The 13,239-nt window shown below is 39.2% G+C and overlaps 1 protein-coding gene across 1 annotated transcript in view; it reads left to right on the forward strand.

Annotated features, from left to right (window-relative positions):
* Positions 1–13,239, forward strand: part of LOC121452605 (echinoderm microtubule-associated protein-like 5) — a 124,875-nt gene that overhangs the window by 24,191 nt on the left and 87,445 nt on the right. The window contains exon 5 of the mRNA XM_041658841.1: positions 12,305–12,490. Within this exon, the coding sequence (XP_041514775.1) occupies positions 12,305–12,490 (186 nt within the window). The remainder of the gene's footprint in view (positions 1–12,304; positions 12,491–13,239) is intronic.

Raw genomic sequence — 13,239 nt, forward strand, 5'->3', positions numbered from 1 at the left:
TCTCCCAGTACTCTCTTCCTTCATGCTTCCCCTGACCTGATCCCTCCTGTTCCCATGTCCACCTGCCCCCAGTCAGCCTGCAAAATCTATTCTATTTCCCCTTTCCAGGAAGATCAACATGACCCTTCCTTGAACCTTCCTTGTTACTTAGCCTGTCTGGGTCTATGGACTGTAGCATGATCATACTTTACAGCTAATATCCACTTATAAGAGAGTAGATAGCATATTTGTCTTTCTGGTTTGGGCTACCTCACTCTGGATGATTTTTTTTTCTAGTTCTGCAAATTTCATGATGTTATTGTTTTTAAAAGATGAGTAATACTCCAATTTTATAAATGTACCACATTTTCTTTTTTATTATTTTTATTGACCTATACATTTTTCTCTGCTCCCTTCTCTTCCTCCCCTCTCCCCTTTAACCTTCTCCCCTGTCTCCCATGCTCCCAATTTACTCAGGAGACCTTGTCTTTTTCTCCTTCCTATGTACATTCATTTATGTCTTTCTTAGGGTCTTTTTTGTTATCTAAGTTCTCTGGGGTTGTGGACTATAGACTGGTTTTTCTTTGCTTTTCTAAAAGCCACTGTGAGTGAGTACATATTATATTTGTCTTTCTGTGTCTGAGTTACCTCACTCAGTGTGGTTTTTGTCTAGATCCATCCATTTGTATGCAAATTTCAAGATGTCATTATTTTCTGCTAAATTCCGTTACTCCATTATGTAGATGTACTACATTTTTTTTATTCATTCTTTGGTTGAGGAGCATCTTGGTTGTTTCTGGGCTCTGGCTATTATGAATAATAATGCTGCTATAAACATAGTTGAGCACATGTCCTCGTAGTATGATTGAGCATCCTTTGGGTATATACCCAAAAGTGGTATCGCTGGGTCTTGAGGTAGATTGTTTCCTAATTTTCCAAAAAAATCTCCATATTGATTTTCAAAGTAACTGTACAAATTTGTACTCTCACAAGCAATGGAGGAATATTCCCCTTACCCCACATCTTCTCCAGCATAAACTATTATCAGGTACCACATTTTTTAATCCATTCTTTGGGTGTGGGATATCTAGGTTGTTTCCAGTTTCTGCTATTATGAATAAAGCCACTATGAACATAGTTGAACAAGTGTCCTTGTGGTATGATTGTGTATCCTTTGGGTATGTGCCCTTGAGTGGTATAGCTGGGTCTTGAGGTAGATTGATTCCCAGTTTTCTGAGAAACCACCATATTGATTTCCAAAATGGCTGTATAAGTTTCTATTCCCACCAGCAATGGAGGAATGCTCCCCTTGCTCTGTATCTTCTCCAGCAAGAGCTTGAGTTTTTGCCCCTAACCATTCTTACAGGTGTAAGATAGAGTCTCAGAGTCATTTTGAGTTGCATTTTGCTTATTGCTAAAGATATTGAACTTTTCCTTAAGTGTTTCTTAGCTTTTTGAGATTCCTTTGTTGAGAACTCTGTTTAGATCTGTACCCCATTTTTATATTAGATTATTTTGTTTGTTTATATCTAGTTTCTTGAGTTCTTTTTTTTTGGTTTTGTTTTTTTTATTTATTATTTTTTTTATTTTAAATTTATTTATTTATTAAAGATTTCTGTCTCTTCCCAGCCACTGCCTCCCATTTCCCTCCCCCTCCCCTAATTAAGTCCCCCCCCTCAGCCCGAAAAGCAATCAGGGTTCCCTGTCCTGTATGAAGTCCAGGGAACCCCCCCACCTCCATCCAGGTCTAGTAAGTTGAGCATCCAAACTGCCTAGGCTCCCACAAAGCCAGTACGTGCAGTAGAATCAGAAACCCATTGCCATTGTTCTTGAGTTCTCAGTAGTCCTCATTGTCCGTTATGTTCAGAGAGTCCGGTTTTGTCCCAGGCTTTTCCAGACCCAGGCCAGCTGGTCTTGGTGAGTTCCCAGTAGAACATCCCCATTGTCTCAGTGTGTGGGTGCACCCCTCATGGTCCTGAGTTCCTTGCTCGTGCTCTCTCTCCTTCTGCTCCTGATTTGGACCTTGAGAATTCAGTCCTGTGCTCCAATGTGGGTCTCTGTCTCTGTCTCCTTTCATCGCTTGCTGAAGGTTAAGATTCAGGAGGATGCCTATATGTTTTTCTTTGGGTTCTCCTTATTTAGCTTCTCTAGGATCACTAATTATAGGCTCAATGTCCTTGGTTTATGGCTAGAAACCAAATATGAGTGAGTACATCCCATGTTCCTCTTTTTGTGTCTGGCTTACCTCACTCAGGATAGTGTTTTCTATTTCCATCCATTTGTATGCAAAATTCAATTCGGTTTCTCAGGAAATTCGGGATCAACTTACCCCTGGACCCCGCAATACCACTCTTGGGAATATACCCAAGAGAGGCCTTATCATACAACAAAAGTATATGCTCTACTATGTTCATAGCAGCATTGTTTGTCATAGCCAGAACCTGGAAACAACCTAGATGCCCTTCAATGGAAGAATGGATGAAGAAAGTATGGAATATATACATATTAGAGTATTACTCAGCAGTAAGAAACAAGGACTTCTTGAATTTTGCATACAAATGGATGGAAATAGTTTCTTGAGTTCTTTTTTTTGTGATTATAATTTTTTTTATTAAGAAAAGAAGAAAAAAAAACATAAACAAAAAACAAGTTTCCACCTCCTCCCAGCCTCCCATTTCCCTCCCCCTCCTCCCACCCTTCTCCCCCTCCTCCCACCCTTCTCCCCCTCCCCCCACTCCTCTCCCCCTCCCTCTCCAGTCCACAGAGCAGTCCGGGTTCCCTGCCCTGTGGTAAGTCCTAGGTCCTCCCCCCTCCGTCCATATCTAGGAAGGTGAACATCCAAACTGGCTAGGCTTCCACAAAGCCAGCACAATAAGTAGGATCAAAACCCCGTGCCATTGTCCTTGGCGTCTCATCAGCCCTCATTGTTCGCCATGTTCAGAGAGTCCGGTTTTATCCCATGCTTTTTCGGTCACAGTCCAGCTGGCCTTGGTGAGCTCCCAGTAGATCAGCTCCACTGTCTCAGTGGGTGGGTGCACGCCTCGTGGTCCCGACTTCTTTGCTCATGTTCTCCCTCCTTCTGCTCCTCATTGGGACCTTGGGAGTTCAGTCCAGTGCTCATGTGTGGGTCTCTGTCTCTATCTCTATCCATCACCAGATGAAGGTTCTATGATGATATGCAAGATATTCGTCAGTATTGCTCTAGGATAGGGTCATTTCAGGTTCCCAATCCTCAGCTGCCCAAGGAACTAACTGGGAACCTCATGTTGGGCACTTGGGAGCCCCTCTAGGGTCAAATCTCTTGCTCACCCTAAAGTGGTTCCCTTAACTAAGAATTGTGGTTCCGTGCTCCCCTATCCACCTTTCCTTTATCCCAATTCTCCTGATTCCCCAAGTCCCCTCTCCTTCCCTTCTACCTTTTCTCTCCCCATCTCCCCTTACCCCCATCCCACCCCACCCCCAAGATCCTAATTTTCTCCCTGGCAATTTGGTCTACTTCCCTTAGCCAAGAGGACAACTATATGTTTTTCCTTGGGTTCACCTTCTAACTTAGCTTCTTTAGGTTCACCTATTGTAGACTCCGTGGCCCTTATTTATGGCTAGAAACCAATTATGAGCGAGTACATCCCATGTTCATCTTTTTGGGTCTGGGACACCTCACTCAGGATAGTGTTTTCTATTTCCATCCATTTGCATGCGAAATTCGAGAAGTCATTGTTTTTTACCGCAGCGTAGTACTCTAGCGTGTATATATTCCATACTTTTTTCATCCATTCTTCCATTGAAGGGCATCTAGGTTGTTTCCAGGTTCTGGCTATTACAAATAATACTGCTATGAACATAGTTGAACAAATGCTTTTGTCATATGATAGAGCATCTCTTGGGTATATTCCCAGGAGTGGTATTGCTGGGTCCAGGGGTAAGTTGATCCCGAATTTCCTGAGAAACCGAAACACTGACTTCCACAGTGGTTGCACAAGATTGCATTCCCACCAGCAATGGATGAGGGTACCCGTTCCTCCACAGCCTCTCCAGCAAAGGTTATCCTTGGTGTTTTTGACTTTAGCCATTCTGACAGGTGTAAGATGATATCTCAAAGTTGTTTTGATTTGCATTTCCCTGATTGCTAAGGAAGTTGAGCACGACTTTAAGTGTCTTTTGGCCATTTGAACTTCCTCTGCTGAGAATTCTCTGTTCAGTTCAGTGCCCCATTTTTTAATTGGGTTAATTAGCATTTTAAAGTCTAGTTTCTTGAGTTCTTTATATATTTTGGAGATCAGACCTTTGTCTGTTGTTTGGTTGGTGAAGATCTTCTCCCAGTCAGTAGGTTGCCTTTGTGTCTTAGTGACTATGTCCTTTGCTTTACAGAAGCTTCTCAGTTTAAGTAGGTCCCATTTATTCAATGTTGCCCTTAATGTCTGTGCTTCTGGAGTTATACATAGGAAGCAATCTCCTGTGCCCATCTCCTGTAGGGTACTTCCCACTTTCTCTTCTATCAGGTTCAGTGTGTTTGGGCTGATATTGAGGTCTTTAATCCATTTGGACTTGAGTTTTGTGCACGGTGATAGATAAGGGTCTATTTTCATTCTTCTACAGGATGACATCCAGTTGTGCCAGCACCATTTGTTGAAGATGCTTTCTTTCTTCCATTGCATACTTTTAGCTCCTTTATCAAAAATGAGGTGTTCATAGGTTTGTGGGATAAAATCCGGGTCTTCTATATGATTCCATTGGTCGACTTCTCTGTTTTTATGCCAGTACCACACTGTTTTCATTACTGTAGCTCTGTAATAGAGTTTGAAGTCAGGGATGGTAATGCCTCCAGAAGATCCTTTATTGTATAGGATTGTTTTGGCTATCCTGGGTTTTTTGTTTTTCCATATAAAGTTGATTATTGTCCTCTCCAGATCTGTGAAGAATTTTGATGGGATCTTGATGGGGATTGCATTGAATCTATAAATTGCCTTTGGTAGAATTGCCATTTTTACTATGTTGATCCTCCCAATCCAAGAGCAAGGGAGGTCCATCCATTTTTTGGTATCCTCTTCAATTTCTTTCTTCAATGCCTTAAAGTTCTTGTCAAATAGATCTTTCACTTCCTTGGTTAGATGTACCCCAAGATATTTTATGCTGTTTTTGGCTATTGTGAATGGTGAAGCTTCTCTGATTTCCCTCTCTGCTTCCATATCCTTTGTGTATAAGAGGGCGACTGATTTTTTGGAGTTGATCTTGTATCCTGCCACATTACTAAAGCTGTTTATCAGCTGTAAAAGTTCTTTGGTGGAGTTTTTGGGGTCGCTTATGTACACTATCATATCATCTGCAAATAACGAAAGTTTAACTTCTTCCTTTCCAATTCGAATCCGCTTGATTCCATTATGTTGTCTTATTGCTATTGCTAGAACTTCAAGCACTATATTGAAGAGGTATGGCGAGAGTGGACAGCCTTGTCGTGTTCCTGAGTTAAGTGGGATGGCTTTGAGTTTCTCTCCGTTTAAATTGATGTTAGCTGTCGGCTTGCTGTATATAGCTTTTATTATATTTAGGTATGACCCTTGTATCCCTAATCTCTCCAAGACTTTTAACATAAATGGATGTTGAATTTTGTCAAATGCTTTTTCAGCATCTAATGAAATGATCATATGGTTTTTTTCTTTCAGTTTATTTATATGCTGGATTACATTGATAGATTTTCGTATGTTGAACCAGCCCTGCATCTCAGGAATGAAGCCTACTTGATCATAATGGATAATTTTTCGGATGTGTTCTTGGATTCGATTTGCCAGTATTTTGTTGAGGATTTTTGCGTCGATATTCATGAGTGAGATTGGCCTGTAGTTCTCTTTCCTGGTTGAGTCTTTGAGTGGTTTTGGTATCAGAGTAATTGTGGCTTCATAAAAGGAGTTTGGTAATGACCCTTCTGTTTCTATCTTGTGGAATACATTAAGGAGTATAGGTATTAGATCTTCTTGGAAGATCTGGTAGAATTCCGCATTGAAACCATCTGGTCCTGGGCTTTTTTTGATAGGGAGGTTTTTGATAACCTCTTCTAATTCTTCGCGACTAACAGGTCTATTTAGATTGTTCACCAGGTCCTGATTTAACTTTGGTATATGATATTTATCTAAAAAAGTATCCATTTCCTTTACATTTTCCAATTTTGTGGCATATAGGCTTTTGTAGTAAGATCTAATGATTCTCTGAATTTCCTCTGTGTCTGTGGTTATGTCCCCTTTTTCATTTCTGATCTTATTAATTTGCAAATTCTCTCTCTGCCGTTTGATTAGCTTGGATAGTGGTTTGTCAATCTTGTTGATTTTCTCCAGGAACCAGCTTTTTGTTTCATTGATTTTTTGTATTGTTTTCTGTGTTTCTATTTTGTTGATTTCAGCCCTCATTTTGATTATTTCCAGTCTTCTACTCCTCCTAGGTGAGTCTGCTTCTTTTTTTTCTAGAGCTTTCAGGTGGGCTGTTAAGTCTCCAATGTGAGCTTTCTCTGTTTTCTTTAAGTGGGCACGTAGTGCTATGAACTTTCCTCTTAGGACTGCTTTCATAGTGTACCATAAGTTTGAGTATGTTGTTTCTTTATTTTCATTGAATTCCAGGAAGACTTTAATTTCTTTCTTTATTTCTTCCTTAATCCAGGTATGGTTCAATAGTTGACTGTTCAGTTTCCATGACTTTGTATGCTTTCTGGGGGTAGCATTATTGTTGAATTCTAACTTTAATCCATGGTGATCTGATAAGACACAGGTGGTTACTAATATTTTTTTGTAACTGTGGATGTTTGCTTTGTTACCGACTATGTGGTCGATTTTCAAGAAGGTTCCATGAGCTGCAGAGAAGAAGGTATATTCTTTCCTATTTGGATGGAATGTTCTATAGATGTCTGTTAAGTCCATTTGATTCATTACCTCCATTAATTCTCTTATTTCTCTGTTAGGTTTCTGTCTGATTGACCTGTCCATTGGTGACAGAGGAGTGTTGAAGTCTCCTACTATTAGTGTGTGCGGTTTGATGGCTGCCTTGAATTTTAGCAATGTTTCTTTTATGTACGTGGGTGCTTTTATATTAGGGGCGTAGATGTTCAGGATTGAGACTTCATCCTGATGAACTGTTCCTGTTATGAGTATAAAATGCCCCTCTCCATCTCTTCTGATTGATTTAAGTTTAAAGTCAACTTTGTTAGAGATTAGTATGGCCACACCAGCCTGTTTCTTAGGTCCATTTGCTTGATAGGCCTTTTCCCAGCCCTTTACTCTGAGTAGGTGCCTGTCTTTGTGGTTGAGGTGTGTTTCTTGTAAACAGCAGAATGTTGGATCCTGTTTTCTTATCCAATCTCTTAGCCTGTGCCTTTTTATAGGTGAGTTGAGTCCATTGACATTAAGTGATATTAATGACCAGTGGTTGTTAACTCCAGTCATTTTTTTTTAGTCGTATAGTTTGTGTGTTTCCCTTCTTTGTTTTGTGTTGGTGAAGGGTCTCTAGATGTCTGAGTTATTGTGGTCATTGTTGGACTCCTTGGTTAGTGATTTTCCTTCAATTACTTTCTGTAAGGCTGGATTTGTGGCTGCGTATTGTTTAAATTTGTTTTTATCCTGGAAAATTTTATTTTCTCCATTTATAGTGAATGAAAGCTTGGCTGGGTATAGTAATCTGGGCTTGCACCCATGGTCTCTCAGTTTCTGCAGTACATCTATCCAGGACCTTCTGGCTTTCATGGTTTCCATGGAGAAGTCAGGTGTAAGTCTGATAGGTTTACCTTTATAAGTAATTTGGCCTTTTTCCTTTGCAGCTCTTAATATTCTTTCCTTATTCTGTATGCTTTGTGTTTTGATAATTATATGGCGAGGGGATGTTTTTTTTTTTGATCCAGCCTATTCGGTGTTCTGTATGCTTCTTGCACCTTCATAGGAAAATCTTTCTTTAGGTTGGGAAAGTTTTCTTCTATAATTTTATTAAATATATTTGCTGGACCATTGAGCTGCCCTTCTTCTCCTTCTTCTACTCCTATTATTCTTAGGTTTGGTCTTTTTATTGTGTCCCATATTTCCTGAATGTTTTGTGATGAGAGTTTGTTGGACTTGCTGTTTTCTTTGATCAGTGTGTTTATTTTCTCTATGGTATCTTCAGGATCCGAGAGTCTTTCTTCTATCTCTTGTATTCTGCTGGTTATGCTTGTTTCTGTAGTCTCTATTAGTTTACCTAGATTTTCCATGTCCAGCCGGCCCTCTGTTTGTGTTTTCTTCTTTGCCTCCATTTCAGTTTTCAGGTCTTGAACTGTTTCCATTATCTGTTTGATTGTTTTTCCTTGGTTTTCTAGGGTATCATTCACTGATTTATTCAATTCTTCAAACTTTCTGTTATATTTCTCATCCATTTCTATAAGGGCGTTTTTTACATGCTGTTTTAGGGTGTCAATCACTTTCATGAAGTCAATCTTTTCTCCTTCCTCTTGATTAAGGGGTTCTTGTCCTCCCGTTGTGAGGTCGCTTGTTTCTGGTAGCTTCATGTTGCTTTTCAGCTTGTTGGGCGAATTCTTGCCTTGACGTCGGCCCATCTCTTCTTCCAAATGCTCCCTATGGATCTTCTTTTACCGGATCAGGTCTCCTTGCCTACCAAACGCTGTCTCTCCCCAATGTTGGCTCTCCCAATGCTGGGTCTCCTGGCGCCGAAAGATCAGGCCTCCGTGCTGGTTGGGCAGCTTGCAGACAAAGCGCCTACCCCGCTTGGTGCAGGCAGGCCACAGAAACAAAGGAACTGCTGCCCGCCCGGGAGCCCCGGGTACTCGGACCCAGCGCCCAGATAGGCTGGGCTGGGCGATGCCACGCGCCAAAAGAGGGCAGTGGGGGCGAAGTGGGGAGGGCTCTGGACGGAAGCTGGGTGGGCCAGGAAGAAAGAGGCAGTACCCGGGGAGTAGAGGCCCTGCAGAGAGCCCAAGCAGGACAGGGGGCCAAGAAACCCCCGAGCTCCCCGTCCCAGGCTGGCGCCGTGGGCCAGAAACTCACCCCAATGCTGGGTCTCCTGGCGCCGAAAGCTCTTGAGTTCTTAAATACTTTAGATATTAGCCCTCTGTCAGATGTGGAGTTGGTGAAAATCTTTTCCTATTCTGTAGGATGCTGTTTTGTCCTATTGATGGTGTCCTTTGCCTTGCAGAAGCTTTTCAGTTTCTTGATGTTCCATTTATTAATTGTTCATCCGAGTGTCTGCAGTATTGGTGTTCTGTTCAGAAAGCTGTCTCCTGTGTTAATGCTCTTAAGACTATTCCTTGCTTTCTCTTCTGCCAGGTGTAGTGTACCTGGTTTTATGTTAAGGTCTTTGATTTACTTGGACTTGAGTTGTGTGCAGGGTGATAGATAATGGATCCATTGGCATTCTTCTACTTGCTGACATTTAGTTAGACCAGCACCATTTGTTGAAGATACTTTCATTTTTACATTGTATATTTATGACTTCTTTGTAAAAAAAACAAGTCAGGTGCTCATAAGCGTGTGGATTTATGTCTGCATCTTCAATCCCATTTATCAACCAGTCTGTTTCCTATGCCAATACCATCTGGGGTTTATTACTATAACTCTGTAGTAGAACTTGAAATCAGGGATGATGATACCTTCAGAAGTTCTTTTATCATACAGGACTGTTTTAGCTATACTGTTTTTTGTTTGTTTGTTTTTCTATATGACGTTGACTATTGTTCATTTCATGTCTGTAAAGAATTGTGTTGGAATTTTGATGGGGATTGAGTTCAGTCTGTAGATTGCTTTTGGTAGGATGGTCACTTTTACTATGCTAATCCTACTGATCCTTGAGCATGGGTAATCTTTCCACTATAGTGTTCCAAATTTCCTGGATGTTTTGTGTCAGGAATTTTCTGGGTTTAACATTTTCTTTGACCAATGTATCTATTTCTCCTATCATATTTTCAATGCCCAAAATCCTCTCTTCCATCTCTTGTATTATGTTGGTGTTTTGTCTGTGCTTACCTAGATTTTCCATTTCTAGAATCCCCTAAAGCTAAAACTTTTTTAGTTTTAGTTTAAGAGCTCATCTTCTGAGACTAAACTATATTATGAATTACATTTCTTTTCCTTTGGTAGCAACAGTGAGTAGTAAAGTGGTATTTTGTGCCAACAGTACATGCGAGGAAACTTAAATCCCAAAGATGATCTAAAATTGTACTGCCTAGTACAGTAGACACTAAGAGATAGAGGAATTTAAGTATAAGCTCAAATGAAATGAAATTTAAAATTCATTTCTTCAGTCATTAGCCACATTTCAAATACTCAAGAACCATATGTTTCTGGGGTTCACTGTATGAAATCATATATATATATATGTATATATATATATAACATATTATATATACACACATTATAAACACATATATTTATCCATACACACACACACACACATAGGAAGTGAGGGAGAAATTTCTGTTTTCATTGAGTTTCTATTTGACAGTACTGATCGGGATTCTAGAACAGAGGGATTAGCTCCTGCTGAGTCTCAAAAGCATTTGGAAGCCTGGACTTTCTTCCTCAAAGATTGTATCTCATTTCATCTCAGTGGGTGTTCGGGAATTGTAACTCTCCCCAGGTGATTCTAATGTGAAGCCAAGATTGACAGTCACTGAGCTGGAAGAAAATAATAGAATCAAATTGGGACTGGGTGAAAGGGCAAGACCAACTATTTTTGTGAATATAAATTATGGATGGTGCTTTTAGGTAGAAGTCATAAAATTTCACACATTCAAAGTACTCATTAGCTACATGAATGATTAAGTATCATAAATTTTAATTCTGTGATGCTTCAGAGTTTAAAATTTAAAGATGCAATATTAAAATATATTAAATGGTAATTTACATTTTTATAAAATAATATTCTAGGGATCCAGTTTCTTTATTTAGAACAATTTCATGTGTAGCTCTCTGCCTTACCACATTCATATTTTTTCTCCGTGCAAACTATAAAAATTTATTAAACACTGAATAATAATAAGGCTGGCTGTGATGACTCATGCTCGAATATGTCCTCTCCCAAGGATAAATTGGTTGTTTCTAATGGGTATCTTATTTTTAAGCTTTATAAACAGAGCTGTTATCAACTTGAGACTATCCATGAAAATGACATATATTCTTTTTTTTCAGCCCTCTCCCACATCTTAACTGTTTGTATCAGATTCAACATAATGTTCTCCCTACCTTTCTGGCACTTGAGATTGAAACCAGGGCCTTGCACAGACACTAAGCAAACTACCTTCAACTGAGCTGTATTCCCAACCTTTGTCTTCACTTTCATTCCTAATTCACTCCCAACTTTTTAACCCAAATTACATGTAGATTTTTTTTAAAAAACAGAGTGTCTGAAATAAAAGATCCTTTGTATTAATTCTTTGAGAAATCATAGATTTATACAGTGTATCTTGATCATATCCACTTGTGCTCCTCTCCCTAATTTCTCCCAGAAGTTCCCCATCACTGGAACTCCTCTCACTCAGTGGTTGGTTAACTCCATAACATCCACGACACTATTGCACTCAAGGAATGACCAATGGTCATTATTAAAACAATGGGTTCACAGCAGGGTAAGACTGTTTGATGACTTTTTCCTCCAAGTGAGTTATGTAACATTCCCTGATGCCATGAAAGGTGGCAAGCAGGGAGGAAAATTTCTGGTTAGTGTTAATCTGATTTCTATGTGTCCAAAGTGTGTTTTATCTTCAGCAATATGGTCTTACCATCAAGCTCTAGTGGGCAACCAGAAGTGGTGGGAGTAGCCTATATTGGTTTGGAGTATCTAGAACATATTAGAACAAGTATTCTTGGCCTGTTCTTTTTATTTGTCATCTTATAGCTTCTGGGAGAACATTATTCCCTGAGTAGGGTAACTCCAGTTTAATACTTTTGTATCAAAAATACACACACACACACACACACACACACACACACACACACACACTTAGAAAGCGTATAAAGTAGTAGGTTTCCATATGGCTTTTTACCTCCTTCAAGTTAGTTAATCCTCCTCCACCTATTCCCTTATCCTTCACTTCCATCCCCTCCCTACTTAAATATAGCTTTAAAGGAAATGTTAGCTCGAATTCCTTACTCTTACAGATAAAGATTGAAACTAGTGACTAATCTGCTATAACAGCTTGTGGCAACACAAGGATGAGGATATAAACATTGAATGTTATTTTATCATAAGACAACTATTTTAGGTAATTTCTAGTCTGCTGCCATAGTATAGCATCGAATTATTGAAAATACTTTACTTGGTTTTATAAGCATTATTTGATAATATGCTTATACTGTATACATTTTAGTTCTGGAGTTTGTGTGGAAATGCTCTGACCCCCAAACGAGGAGTTTTTGGTAAAACAGGTGACCTGCAGACAATATTGTGCCTAGCCTGTGCTCGGGATGAATTAACATATTCTGGTGCACTCAATGGAGATATATATGTTTGGAAAGGAATCAATCTTATACGAACAATACAAGGAGCCCATACTGTAAGTATATTTGAACATTTGAAATACTGGATATTTACCGCTTAACTTTTTTGAAACAAGCTATCTAATATAACCTGTTGCTAGTCTTCTCAGTTTCTTGAAAAATGTTCTAACAATTTGTTTTAAGATTTCAATGAAGAACCATGTAATTAGACTCATACATATTTATTAACATAGTATAATTATCATCTTATTACCATTGCTGTAACAGTGTCAGAATAGTGGTGAGTAAAGTTTGTTGACTTTAGCCATAGAGCTTCTAGATTAGCTTTAGTAAAATAAAGCTAGTATTAAGGCCAGCTTAACCAGTAGGCAGTTTTGGAACATATAGGAAATTACCCAGAACCAAAACCATAGACTCATTAATCCAGGGAAGAAGGGATTTAATATTTTTAATAGATTAAATTGTTATTTATTTACTTTGTGTATGTGGTGTTTTGCTTGTATGTATGTACCATGTATGTGTATCTTTGGAGGCCAGAAGAAGGCGTGAGCTTCCATGTGGCTGCTAGGAATGGAACCCAGTTCATCTGGAAGAGAAGCCAATGATTTTAACTAAAGAGTTATCTCTCCTAGTCCTTGGGATTTTTTTTAATTCATGAAATTTTCATTTAATTAAATTAGAAAAAATGTATTGTTAACAATTTTTTCAGACTGTTTAGCAGTTGAATCATCTCTCCTTAAACAGTGAAGGGGGTTGGTTAGCATGGTAAGATTGTCAACTGGAAAGTACTGACGTGCTAAAGAAC

Source organism: Microtus oregoni, unplaced genomic scaffold, assembly GCF_018167655.1.
Source record: "Microtus oregoni isolate MIOR12 unplaced genomic scaffold, Mior012 000009F_ref0000495, whole genome shotgun sequence".
In the NCBI taxonomy this organism is placed as follows: domain Eukaryota; kingdom Metazoa; phylum Chordata; class Mammalia; order Rodentia; family Cricetidae; genus Microtus; species Microtus oregoni.